The sequence below is a fragment of the Salvelinus namaycush genome, unplaced genomic scaffold (assembly GCF_016432855.1).
Source record: "Salvelinus namaycush isolate Seneca unplaced genomic scaffold, SaNama_1.0 Scaffold244, whole genome shotgun sequence".
Taxonomy (NCBI): Eukaryota; Metazoa; Chordata; class Actinopteri; order Salmoniformes; family Salmonidae; genus Salvelinus; species Salvelinus namaycush.
In genome coordinates, this window is record NW_024059275.1 from 168,106 (window position 1) to 180,873 (window position 12,768).

The window sequence follows — 12,768 nt, forward strand, 5'->3', positions numbered from 1 at the left end:
ATGACTTTAGCTTCCCTCCAGGCCTGAGGGCACACTTTCTAGTAGGCTTAAATTGAAGATGTGTCAAATAGGAGTGGCAATATCGTCTGCTATTATCCTCAGTCATTTTACATCCAGATTGTCAGACCCCGGTGGCTTTCACACACGTTATCCAGATACTGACTGTTAACACTTGGTGGTCTATAGCAGCTTCCCACCAGAATGGGCTTTAGGTGAGGCAGATGAACCTCTAGCCATATTACTTCAGCAGTATAAATCAGTATTTTCAGTTCTGGTAGCGTTTTACCATTCTGATAGATCATCCATAACGAATTGATTTCACTGGTTTGTCTGTGGTTACTTTGTTGCTTTCCACTGTTTGTTTTGGTGTTGAAGCTGCAGGACACAGAGGGAAGTAGTTTCCTTCCTTCAGTTGTTTCAGGTTCTCTTTCCACAGGATGAGGTAAGTCCAGTATGGTTTCTGAGTGTCTCTCTGGGGTTGTTGTTCATGTGTTTAACAGGTGTCTCTGTGTGTTGTTTATGTGTTTAACAGGTGTCTCTGTGAGTGTTGTTTATGTGTTTAACAGGTGTCTCTGTGAGTGTTGTTCATGTGTTTAACAGGTGTCTCTGTGAGTGTTGTTCATGTGTTTAACAGGTGTCTCTGTGAGTGTTGTTCATGTGTTTAACAGGTGTCTCTGTGAGTGTTGTTCATGTGTTTAACAGGTGTCTCTGTGAGTGTTGTTCATGTGTTTAACAGGTGTCTCTGTGAGTGTTGTTCATGTGTTTAACAGGTGTCTCTGAGTGTTGTTCATGTGTTTAACAGGTGTCTCTGTGAGTGTTGTTCATGTGTTTAACAGGTGTCTCTGTGAGTGTTGTTCATGTGTTTAACAGGTGTCTCTGTGAGTGTTGTTCATGTGTTTAACAGGTGTCTCTGTGAGTGTTGTTCATGTGTTTAACAGGTGTCTCTGTGAGTGTTGTTCATGTGTTTAACAGGTGTCTCCGTGAGTGTTGTTCATGTGTTTAACAGGTGTCTCTGGGTGTTGTTCATGTGTTTAACAGGTGTCTCTGTGAGTGTTGTTCATGTGTTTAACAGGTGTCTCTGTGAGTGTTGTTCATGTGTTTAACAGGTGTCTCTGTGAGTGTTGTTCATGTGTTTAACAGGTGTCTCTGTGAGTGTTGTTCATGTGTTTAACAGGTGTCTCTGTGAGTGTTGTTCATGTGTTTAACAGGTGTCTCTGTGAGTGTTGTTCATGTGTTTAACAGGTGTCTCTGGGTGTTGTTCATGTGTCTCCGCTTCCTTCTGTAGATTCTCGTTTGGTGTTTGTACTGTGTAGGACCTTAGCTGGTGGTGTTTGTACTGTGTAGGACCTTGGCTGGTGGTGTTTGTACTGTGTAGGACCTTGGCTGGTGGTGTTTGTACTGTGTAGGACCTTGGCTGGTCGGGTTTGTACTGTGTAGGACCTTGGCTGGTCGGGTTTGTACTGTGTAGGACCTTGGCTGGTCGGGTTTGTACTGTGTAGGACCTTGGCTGGTGGTGTTTGTACTGTGTAGGACCTTGGCTGGTCGGGTTTGTACTGTGTAGGACCTTGGCTGGTCGGGTTTGTACTGTGTAGGACCTTGGCTGGTCGGGTTTGTACTGTGTAGGACCTTGGCTGGTGGTGTTTGTACTGTGTAGGACCTTGGCTGGTCGGGTTTGTACTGTGTAGGACCTTGGCTGGTCGGGTTTGTACTGTGTAGGACCTTGGCTGGTGGTGTTTGTACTGTGTAGGACCTTGGCTGGTCGGGTTTGTACTGTGTAGGACCTTGGCTGGTCGGGTTTGTACTGTGTAGGACCTTGGCTGGTCGGGTTTGTACTGTGTAGGACCTTGGCTGGTGGTGTTTGTACTGTGTAGGACCTTGGCTGGTCGGGTTTGTACTGTGTAGGACCTTGGCTGGTGGTGTTTGTACTGTGTAGGACCTTGGCTGGTGGTGTTTGTACTGTGTAGGACCTTGGCTGGTGGTGTTTGTACTGTGTAGGACCTTGGCTGGTGGTGTTAGTACTGTGTAGGACCTTGGCTGATGTGACTGATGTGGTGTACTCCTAAATGCCATCGGAAGAATCCAGGAACGTATTCCAGTCTGTGCTAGCAAAACAGTCCCGTTAGCATCTGCGTCATCCGACCACTTCCATATTGAGCGAGTTACTGGTACTTCCTGCTTTAGTTTTTGCTTGTAAGCAGGAATCAAGAGGATAGAATTATGGTCAGATTTGCCAAATGGAGGGCGAGGGAGAGCTTTGTACACGTCTGTGTGTGGAGTGAAGGTGGCCTAGAATTTTTTTCTCCCTCTGGTTTCACATGTAACATGCTGGTAAAAATGAGGTAAAACGGATGTAAGTTTTCCTGCATTAAAGTCCCCGACCAATAGGAGCGCAGTTTCTGGATTAGCATTTTCTTGTTTGCTTATGGCCTTATACAGCTCGTTGAGTGCGGTCTTAGCGCCAGCATCGGTTTATGGTGGTAAATATACGGCTATGTATAATATAGATAAACTCTCTTGGTAAATAGTGTGGTCTACAGTTTCTCATGAGGTACTCTACCTCAGGTGAGCAAAACCTTAAGACTTCATTAATATTAGATTTTGTGCACCAGCTGTTATTGACAAATAGACACATACCTCCACCCCTTGTCTCACCGGAGGCAGCTGTTCTGACTGATGCACGGAAAACCCAGCCAGCTGTATATTATCCTTGTCGTCGTTCAGCAACGACTCGGTGAAACAAGATATTACAGTTTCGAATGTCCTGTTGGTAGGATAGTCTCGAGTGGAGAGGTCATCCAGTTTATTTCCCAGCACGTTGGCCAATAGAACAGATGGTAGAGGTGGGCTTCCTGTATTTCAGTCTTCTCTTCATGCCCATGACAGGGATTTGGGCCTGGTCCGGTATCTGCAGTAAGTCCTTTGCTTCCGACTCATTAAAATAAAAAAATCTTGGTCCAGTGAGGTGAGTAATCGGTTCTGATATCCTGAAGCTCTTTTCGGGTAGCAGAAACATTATGTACAAAATCTCCTCCGGTGCCATTATAATAATTATAATGATTTAAAGCCACATGACTCACAAGAAAGTAGTAGAGATGATCAATCAGGAAGAAACTATTATTTATTACATAAGGTTCCCATTATGTACTTGACAGATGAGAACTACAAGCTTGAAGTCCATAGATTGAAGTTTTACAGCACTTTCATAAACTGTAAATCCCCCCATAACCAAACTGGTGGAGCCATGGGTAATTGTGCCAGGAAACTGTTCATCACACACACAGAGTAGGCTGTCCTTTTTAAGGGTTGAGTTCCTGCCCGAATACATCGCAGACGCATGACAGATATTACAACGCTTGAATAGGTATTTAACAAATCATGGCTGTATTCGAACCAAACAGAATAAAATGGAAGCAAATGAAACAGGGAGGGACCCATCTGAATTTGTCCAATAGAAACTAGGTTTGCGAATTGTCAGGTGCCTCACGATATGATATTATCACCATAGCGAGGGACCTTGCCAAACATATTGGTCACTGTATGTCTGCTGCAGAGGCAAGAGAGAGACATTAGAAAACAAGTTTTGATAAATTGTAAATAAAGATGGAGAGAAAGCTACAGGATGAACAATACTGGAGTTTTGGTGAAGGTACAGGCAGTCTCCTTTGACAGTATCGCTATACACCGAGTGTACAAAACATTAAGAACACCTTCCTAATATTGAGTTGTCCTCAGAACAAACTCAATTCGTCGGGGCGTGGACTCTACAAGGTGTCGAAAGCGTTCCACGGGGATGCTGGCCCATGTTGACTCTAATCCCCGTCTCAAGGCTTAAAAACCCTTCTTTAACCCCGTCTCGTCCCCTTCATCTACACCGATCGAAGTGGATTTAACAGGTGACATCAATAAGGGATCATAGCTTTCACCTGGATTCACCTGGTCAGTCTATGTCATGGAAAGAGCAGCTGTTCTTAATGTTTTGTACTCTCTGTGTAATATCATCAAAAATAACATTGCGATACGTAACTATCGATTCCCCCTTCCCCCCCATTACTAACATAAATGCCACAATTTGCGAGGGATTGGACAAATGACCCCAGCTAACCACATCCTGGTTGAACAAGACATTTGAGGAAGGATAACGTGTTCATGCTTTTCTCCTTTGACCAAAAAAACAGCTGTTTCCAAGTGGGCGTGGCAGATATCACAACTGTTCAGTGAAGGACTCAGGTAGGCTACACATGCCTATCCTTTTCCGTTTGCCTACTAACGAATCGACATCTCAATAACTTATCGGTTTCCCGGGTCACAGAGGAGAGAGGGTGGAGGACGGACTTTTTCCCAAATGAGAAAAGGCCACACTGGCCGTGTCCCAGAGCATTGCGACGGACTGATCTACAAATACTAATGAGTAGTTATTTATGATGCAAGGTTATTTGTAGATCAGTCAGTCGTGACCAGTCTCCTCTGAGGCCTCCAGCCAGGCTCCAAGGTGGAATTTCCCTTAGGTATAGATCCAGGATCAGCTTCCAATCCCACAATCCTAACCTCAACCATAGTGGGGGAAAAATGTTAAACTGAACCCAGATCAGAGTCTAGGGGCAACTTCACCCTACACTTCCAGCCATCTTCAGTCTCTCTCACTGCAGCACAGTCCTCTTCACCACACGGCCATCTTTGTCGATGGCAAAGTTATAGTTCTTAGGGTTGTCCAGGGCTTCCTCGATACGCTGGTCCAGGTTCTCCATGTTGATGAAGCTCTTGGCCTCCTCCTGGAACAGAGTCATGTATGTAGAGAGTTGAGACATTGATGCATTGACACGACAACAGTCTAGTTTCAGAGGGAAACAACTTCCGCCAACATGGCGCCGCATTTGTTTACAACAAGGTCAATAACGTAACTTTGGCTTTCAAAAGGTTGACCAAACCTCTACATACCTGAATCTGCATTATCTCCTCTCCCTTCTCTTTAACAAAGATTTCCATGGTCTGCTCTCGCAGAATGGCTGCCTCTGTCTTCTTGACCTCAGCCGCTTCCACCTCTTTCTGAACTCTCAGTTCCCTAAAAGGCAGAGAACAAGAGAGAGGAGAGAGAGAGAATGTGAATACAGGACAGACATCATTTTCCATTAAGCTTTATGGATCATTTGATGGAGGTGGACATGAAAAGGGCAGTGAAAACTGAGGTTGCCATTTGGGACAAATCAGAACCAATGTCCTGTTCCTTCCTGACCTGATCTTGAGCATGCGGAGATTCTCCTCCTGGTTCCAGGTCATGAGGGAGCGGTGCTCCTCCGCCTCCTGCTTCGCCCTCTCCTCCGCCAGGGAGCCCACCTCCTCTTCATACCTCTTCCTCAGCATCTCCTCCTTGAACTCCAGCCTGTCAACCACATAAACACTAATCACAACCACATTCATGGACCACAACATTATAGCCGTCTGTCTGTGTTCTCCATACTGAAACCTCCAAAACCCTTCTTCTGTAAAAGTGAAAGTCACCCAGTCAAATACTACTTGAGTAAAAGTCTGAAAGTATTTGGTTTTAAATATATTTAAGTATCAAAAGTAAATGGAATTGCTAAAATGTACTTAAGTATCAACAGTATAAATCATTTTAACTTCCTTATTTTAAGGAAATAAGACAGAACAATTTTCTTGTATTTTTAAAATATATTTATGGATAGCCAGAGGCACACTCCAACACTCAGAACAGAATTTACAAACAAAGCATTTGTGTTTAGTGAGTCCGCCAGATCAGAGGAAGTAAAGATGACCAGCGATGTTCTCTTGATAAGTGTGTGAATTGGACCATTTTCCTGTCAAACTGTAACTAGTACTTTTGGGTGTCAGGGAAAATGTATGGAGTAAAAAGTACACTATTTTCCTTAGGCATGTAGTGAAGTAAAGGTTGCCATAAATTTAAATACTAAAGTACAAATAGCCCAAAAAACGACTTAAGTAGTATTTTAAAGTATTTTTACTCAGGTGCTTTACTGCTCTAATTATGTTGGTAACCAGTTTATAACAGCAATAATGCACCCCGGGATTGTGGTATATGGCCAATATACCACGGCTAACGGCTGTATCCAGGCACCCCACGTTGTGTCATGCATAACAACAGCCCTTAGCCGTGGTATATTGGCCATATACCATACCCCCTCGTGCCTTATTGCTTAATCATAGCAGTCAACGAGTTAAACGGACATCCGTTAATGGAAAATGATCTGGCGAGTTTAATAAGGGCAAATTATATTTTCTCTTGCCACATTCAAATTCCTTTATTGTCATATCTTGTAATAATAATCATTTTGAGGAAACCCACATTTTGCTTCTAACCTCATTACAAGTTACTATGATATTCATTCTTAATTGGCTCAATAACGTTATGGAAAAAGTGTTTATTGTATAAATATGGCAACTTCTATCTTGCTGTGAAAAAATAAATTGGGCTAGTTTATTAACCATGGCGGAGTTAGTGCCTACAAAAAGACGACATATTTATCTTTATGGCTATGAATGGGATAACTGAAAGCAAGGTAGCTAACGTTACTTACTTATTATCAGTAATGAAACTGATCAGTCAGACAATTTCACTTTTATACAGAACTAGCCATCAGTAACCTTAGATTTAATCTTAGATTTTGGTCTGAAACATAAACGTGGACGTGCATTGGTCTAGCGGCTAGACTCTAGCCTTACCTCAGCGCTCTCATGATCAGGTCATATTCTGTGAATCTCTCCCTGAGGACCACCATCTCCACCGGGTCGACGGGAGGTGGCGTTTTGATGCGCCCCTCTTTGGATTTGGCCTTTGGGTCGTTGCGGGTCTTCCTACCCCGGACAGCCTCCACAAGCACGGCTCCACGGGGGGCGAGAAGCCGGATTACCGGGGTACTTCTGGTAATAACTTGAAACATACTGACTGACAATCGACTGCTTACTCTAATAGTTTATGTGCAAATATTTACCTACAACTATCAATAAAATGCGTGAATGTAGTTAACGGAAACATACAAGTTGCTTTACGAAGCAGCCATGTTGAAGAAAGAAATCCCGGAAGCATTCCCAAGGTTACCTAAATAACTTCCGGGTCAATGTCTAGGTTGAAGTACAAATAGAACATTGAGACAGATATTTCACCGGATGTATAAATGTGAAGCATCTAGTTGGCGTTTCCACTCACTACCAAATAAGTAGTAACTATTTTTTTATTTTTTTTTATTAACAACAAATCAATACAGAAAGTACTTAAGGGAACACAAGTATATATAGATTATATATAATGGACAATCGAGCTAGGGGGTACAATATCACATTACAATTACACAAGGACCTTATTAAGGGATATACATACACTTACAATTCTAATAGCTTTTTGTTTAGAATCAGCTTGATCCCCTCTGTCAAAGACGCTTGGACCTTATTTTTTGATATTTTCAGTGGTATTGTTAACAAACAAACAATTTTATGTTACTTTAATGGTCAAAAAAAATGCTTTTCTTTTAAAATCAAGGAAACGTCTAAGTGACACAACTTTTTGTTCAAAAGCTGGAAACGGCAGTTTACACAGAACCACCTTTGACAAATAATTCTCAGTGTGAAAAAGCGTCCCATGGTCCGTTTTATCAGCGAGCTCAATGTATTCCAAACACTGGTGAGTAGTAAACAATGCCTCCATCTGGTATGTTCTAATGAGAACTGTCTGGGACTTGTTGTTTCCTACACAAATATATTTTCCTTATTAAGTCAAAGACAAAATTAACTACAATATACTGGTCTCAAATATATTAGCATAACTAGGCTACACAAAACCACGGCGGACACAATGTAAAATAAGAGGCTTTTCACCATATTAAAACGTGTCCCAGCGCAACATGCCCATCTCTGCCCACTGGGGCGTAGTTTACTGAGCGCTCTTTGAAATAAGCGCTCGTATCGTCGCATACCAATTGATCTCACCACACCGACTGGACCAAAACATTGCTTTTAGTTGCCTGGCTTGCTAGGTTAACATTTACTGAATACATTTTGAAACAGATGTGTTTATTGGTGTTAAATTAGAGAAAGTTTACTATTTGGAGCACCAGGCTGCTGATGTCATGCAGAGACTGTTGTTTTGGGTTTATACTTTTTCATAACGACAGCGACACGTTTGATGTTGGACGACAATATACTGTTTATGATGTCACTACGACAATTGTCTACAGACGTCGATGGACGGACTGTAAACCAGCCTTAGTTGTAATTGTAGCATTGACTTGAAATCAGTCAAACCACCTCAAAAAAAGACATGGGATCAATAACAAGATGAAACTCTAGCTGAAACGAGCCACGTACGATTCTCTACATGGCAGTTTCTTGTCATTGTTGCTGGCCATCCAGAATCACATACTCACGGACTTCTGCCCCATTGAAGAGTGCGCATTGTTTTCGTGACTGTCAGCAAGCACATATATAGCTAACTATTTGGTCTAGCATAGCTACTGCCAAAGCCATTCATCCGCGGTTACTACTGTTTACCAAATTAAAGTTAAATAAAGAGCTACAAATAATGTTTCTATGAAAGATAGCTATGCCTCAAAGATTTTTTGGTCAAAGTTGAGACTTTCAGCTAACGTTAGCAGCTTTAGCTACGTGGAAGGCGATGACACAACCTTCAAAACCACAATGTCGTTCGGTATTATTTCGGTAAATATTTGTTGTGTTAGTATAAGATTACAGATATATGTCAAACATTTTAATTAAATGAATATACTTTTTTTTTTTTATAGAAAAAATTCAACCCTCTACATGCTTTTGCTCTTCCACTGCGTTAGATGTCGCAGTGAGACAGATTTGAACTAGTTTCTTGTTCCTTTTCAGCGAATCTCCCGCTCAAGATTTGCGGGCTTCCTAGCAACCGCCCTTCGATACGAACTGTGAAGGAAGCGAAGCGCCCCTGGCTCGGAGACAACAGCAACATGGAGCCTCAAGAGCCAACTTCTCCCGCAGACGAGGCAGATGTCAACAGAGTAAGAAATGTTCATTTTGTTGTATTAGCTACAATAAACAGGCAATCTTTGGTGTGCGCAAAGTTACAGCGACCGAGGTATAAAATAAACAGGAGTTTAGCTGAGACAAATGCGGAACCACCCCCTGATTAACGTTAACTAGTTCTAACGACGTTATCTAACCGAGATAGCTAACTTAGATACCAGTAACATGGCTAGCTTAGCTAACTTTAGATACATACATTAGTACAGTCACATAGCACAGTGGTGTGGGTTTTCTACAGAAACATTGAGTAGGTTAACTACATTTATTTGACCCATAAAACATTCACATGTCTTACCTGCTTTCCCTAACCACTCAAACATAGGTAGCTAGTAACGTTAATTAAGATACAGTAACAATCAAACGAACTTATTTTCAGAGGTAGACTGGATCTAACAGTCAAATACTCCATCTAAACATTGAATCGCTTCTCAATTGCGATACGGCTCAAGAAACATAAAGCCCTTTACTTTCATATTACATCAACATAAATTCACAAATGAAAAATATACACTTCCTGTGTACTGTGTTAACCGGCTTTATCACAGTTACAGCCGACAGTATTTTTCAGTGAACACGTTTCTGGTGGCCTTCTGTTACACACAAGTGTTAGGAGCATACAAGACAGATGGCTAATTCGATCAGGTGGTCCCTCTGTCTTCCGTAAACATGCGCTGTAACATGGAGATATGGCCGTGTGGAAACACTAACCCTATAAACATGTGTATCAATGTAACTTAAAAAAAAAAAAAAGTAATTGTTTTACAAATTCTCGCCGATATGAAAGATAATGTAGAAATTGAGCAAGTTAAGTTGAATAAACTGCTTGGGGTAACCCTGGATTGTAAACTGTCATGGTCAAAACATATTGATACAACAGTAGCTAAGATGGGGAGAAGTCTGTCCATAATAAAGCGCTGCTCTGCCTTCTTAACTGTACTATCAACAGGGCAGGTCCTACAGGCCCTAGTTTTGTCACACCTGGACTACTGTTCCGTGGTGTGGTTAGGTGCTAGAATGAGGGACTAGGGAAAATTTGCTCAGAACTATTTGATTTTGAACAGGGCAGTACGGTTGGCCCTTGGATGTACACAAAGAGCTAACATTAATAATATGCATGTCAATCTCTCCTGGCTAAAAGTGGAGGAGAGATTGACTTTATCACTACTTGTATTTGTGAGAGCTATTGACATGTTGAATTCACCGAGCTGTCTGTTTAAACTACTGGCACACAGCTCAGACACCCATGCATACCCCACAAGACATGCCACCAGAGGTCTCTTCACAGTCCCCAAGTTCAGAACAGACTATGGGAGGTGCACAGTACTACATAGAGCCATGACTACATGGAACTCTATTCCACATCAGGTAACTGATGCAGCAGTAGAATCAGATATAAAAAACACCTTATGGAACAGCAGGGACTGTGAAGAGACAAACACAGGCATAGACAGACATACACACTATACACACATGTATTATGGATTTTGTGTTGTAGATATGTGGTGGTAGAATAGTTTTAAAATTGTAAAACTGCCTTAATTTCGCTGGACCCCAGGAAGAGTAGCTGCTGTCTTGGCAGGAACTAATGGAGATCCATAATAAACCCCAGGAAGAGTAGCTGCTGCCTTGACAGGAACTAATGGGGATCCATAATAAACCCCAGGAAGAGTGGCTGCTGCCTTGACAGGAACTAATGGGTATCCACAATAAACCCCAGGAAGAGTAGCTGCTGCCTTGGCAGGAACTAATGGGTATCCACAATAAACCCCAGGAAGAGTGGCTGCTGCCTTGACAGGAACTAATGGGTATCCACAATAAACCCCAGGAAGAGTGGCTGCTGCCTTGACAGGAACTAATGGGTATCCACAATAAACCCCAGGAAGAGTAGCTGCTGCCTTGACAGGAACTAATGGGTATCCACAATAAACCCCAGGAAGAGTATCTGCTGCCTTGGTAGGAACTAATGGTGATCCATAATAAATCCCAGGAAGAGTAGCTGCTGCCTTGGTAGGAACTAATGGGGATCCATAATAAACCCCAGGAAGAGTAGCTGCTGCCTTGGCAGGAACTAATGGAGATCCATAATAAACCCCAGGAAGAGTAGCTACTGCCTTGGCAGGAACTAATGGAGATCCATAATAAACCCCAGGAAGAGTATCTGCTGCCTTGACAGGAACTAATGGGGATCCATAATAAACCCCAGGAAGAGTAGCTGCTGCCTTGGCAGGAACTAATGGAGATCCATAATAAACCCCAGGAAGAGTAGCTGCTGCCTTGGCAGGAACTAATGGGGATCCATAATAAATACAAAATACAAATAAGGACCTTCCTGTGTTTCCAAAACTGTACCACAAGCGATGCATGTTACTGTTAAAACCGAGTGTTGGGGCTCTATAAAAAAAAATATATTAAAAATATATATATTATCCCCTACAGAATGACTGTTGTGTATAATGTAATCGAACTGAGAGTCATGGTCAAGGGCTAGCTTACTAGCCAGTCAACGTAACTTATTAGCTATTAGGTTGCTGGAGCGGTCACCCTCAGGTCTGTCATTGAGTAGAAGGGAAGTAATCCAGCTGCTGTCTATGATCCACAATTAATAGCAACTAGCTATAGCTATGCAGATGTGCTAATGCTCCTATGTTCAGAACATGAGCTGTTGTTTGAAGAGTTAGTTTTATTCTGTGATGTTGTGGTTTTATTGAGGAGTTTTTTTTTCTTCTCCATGTTTCAGAGGACTGAGTCATGGTTCCATCTCCCAGCAGAAGAGGACAGGAGTCAGTTCCTGGGTCTGGGTAAGACACCAGCCCACCTTGCTATGGGAGGGTCAATCTCAGCACTGTGCCAACCATACGAACAGACACACTTTCAACATGACAAGGGATCTAGATGACAGATTTGGCTCTTTGAAACTAGCTGTCTGTCTGTGTCTGTCATAAAACAACCCGTCTGTTATGTTCTGTAACATGGGTCTCACAGATTAATTAATCACCGGAAATGATAGAGATGACGTTGTAATATATGTCGTTGTTTTTAATATGTTGACTTTTTTTCCCATTAGAATTTCAGGACAGTCGTCTGTCACCTGCCCTCGCTCTGCTGCCGGAGTACGACTTCTCGGGATACTCTCTCTTCCAACAAACAACAGACTTAGAGTTTGCCCCTTTAAGGTAACGCTTTCTTCCATTAGAAAATCAAATTGTTTATTAAAATAATAGTTTCATTACTCTAATGAACAAAGGTCACTATATCAGTATGAATCGTTTTAGGTTATTGAAAAGGAACCCATGCTTGTGTTATGCATGTCTCCTGTTTGTCTTGTCAGGGGGTCTCCAGACGTGTCTGTAGCCTCTGAGAGGTTTCTGACACCGCAGGCCAAGAAGGGCAGTAGCGGCGTTGTCCAGTCGTCTGACCCTCACCGTGCCTCTCTGTCCCAGCATCCTCTAGCCTACACCTCCACCCTGTCTGAGGTCAGCTGATCTTTCTCTACCTGTAACCTTCATATAGTAACCAATGCTTGCTACTTCTTGTCCCTCTTACTGTGCTAGCCTGCCAAATGGAGCTAACACCACCAGATCACAGAGCTAAATGGAGCTAACACCACCAGATCACAGAGCTAAATGGAGCTAACACCACCAGATCACAGAGCTAAATGGAGCTAACACCACCAGATCACAGAGCTAAATGGAGCTAACACCACCAGATCACAGAGCTAAATGGAGCTAACACCAC

At 42.5% G+C, this 12,768-nt stretch overlaps 2 protein-coding genes across 2 annotated transcripts in view; one reads left to right on the plus strand and one right to left on the minus strand.

Annotated features, from left to right (window-relative positions):
* Positions 1 to 3,883: 3,883 nt before the first annotated feature.
* mrps26 (mitochondrial ribosomal protein S26) lies at positions 3,884 to 7,071 on the minus strand. Its single transcript, XM_038984484.1, has 4 exons — positions 6,697 to 7,071; positions 5,231 to 5,377; positions 4,936 to 5,059; positions 3,884 to 4,769 (listed from the first exon to the last, which is right to left on the minus strand). Exons 1-4 carry the CDS (start codon positions 6,912 to 6,914, stop codon positions 4,638 to 4,640), a joined length of 621 nt encoding a protein of 206 aa, XP_038840412.1. The 5' UTR covers positions 6,915 to 7,071; the 3' UTR covers positions 3,884 to 4,637.
* Positions 7,072 to 8,664: 1,593 nt separating this feature from the next.
* Positions 8,665 to 12,768, plus strand: part of alms1 (ALMS1 centrosome and basal body associated protein) — a 61,988-nt gene continuing 57,884 nt past the window's right edge. The window contains exons 1-5 of the mRNA XM_038984486.1: positions 8,665 to 8,674; positions 8,860 to 9,008; positions 11,771 to 11,831; positions 12,098 to 12,206; positions 12,362 to 12,506. Of these exons, the coding sequence (XP_038840414.1) occupies positions 8,665 to 8,674; positions 8,860 to 9,008; positions 11,771 to 11,831; positions 12,098 to 12,206; positions 12,362 to 12,506 (474 nt within the window). The remainder of the gene's footprint in view (positions 8,675 to 8,859; positions 9,009 to 11,770; positions 11,832 to 12,097; positions 12,207 to 12,361; positions 12,507 to 12,768) is intronic.

What these genes read in the sequence shown, in the direction of transcription:
- mrps26 (XM_038984484.1), bottom strand. Translation starts at nt 6,914, where the DNA reads ATGTTTCAAGTTATTACCAGAAGTACCCCGGTAATCCGGCTTCTCGCC. An exon ending in CTCCGCATGCTCAAGATCAG is followed by an intron (nt 5,060 to 5,230) that starts GTCAGGAAGGAA and finishes TCTGCCTTTTAG; the next exon opens with GGAACTGAGAGTTCAGAAAG. An exon ending in AGGAGATAATGCAGATTCAG is followed by an intron (nt 4,770 to 4,935) that starts GTATGTAGAGGT and finishes ACTCTGTTCCAG; the next exon opens with GAGGAGGCCAAGAGCTTCAT.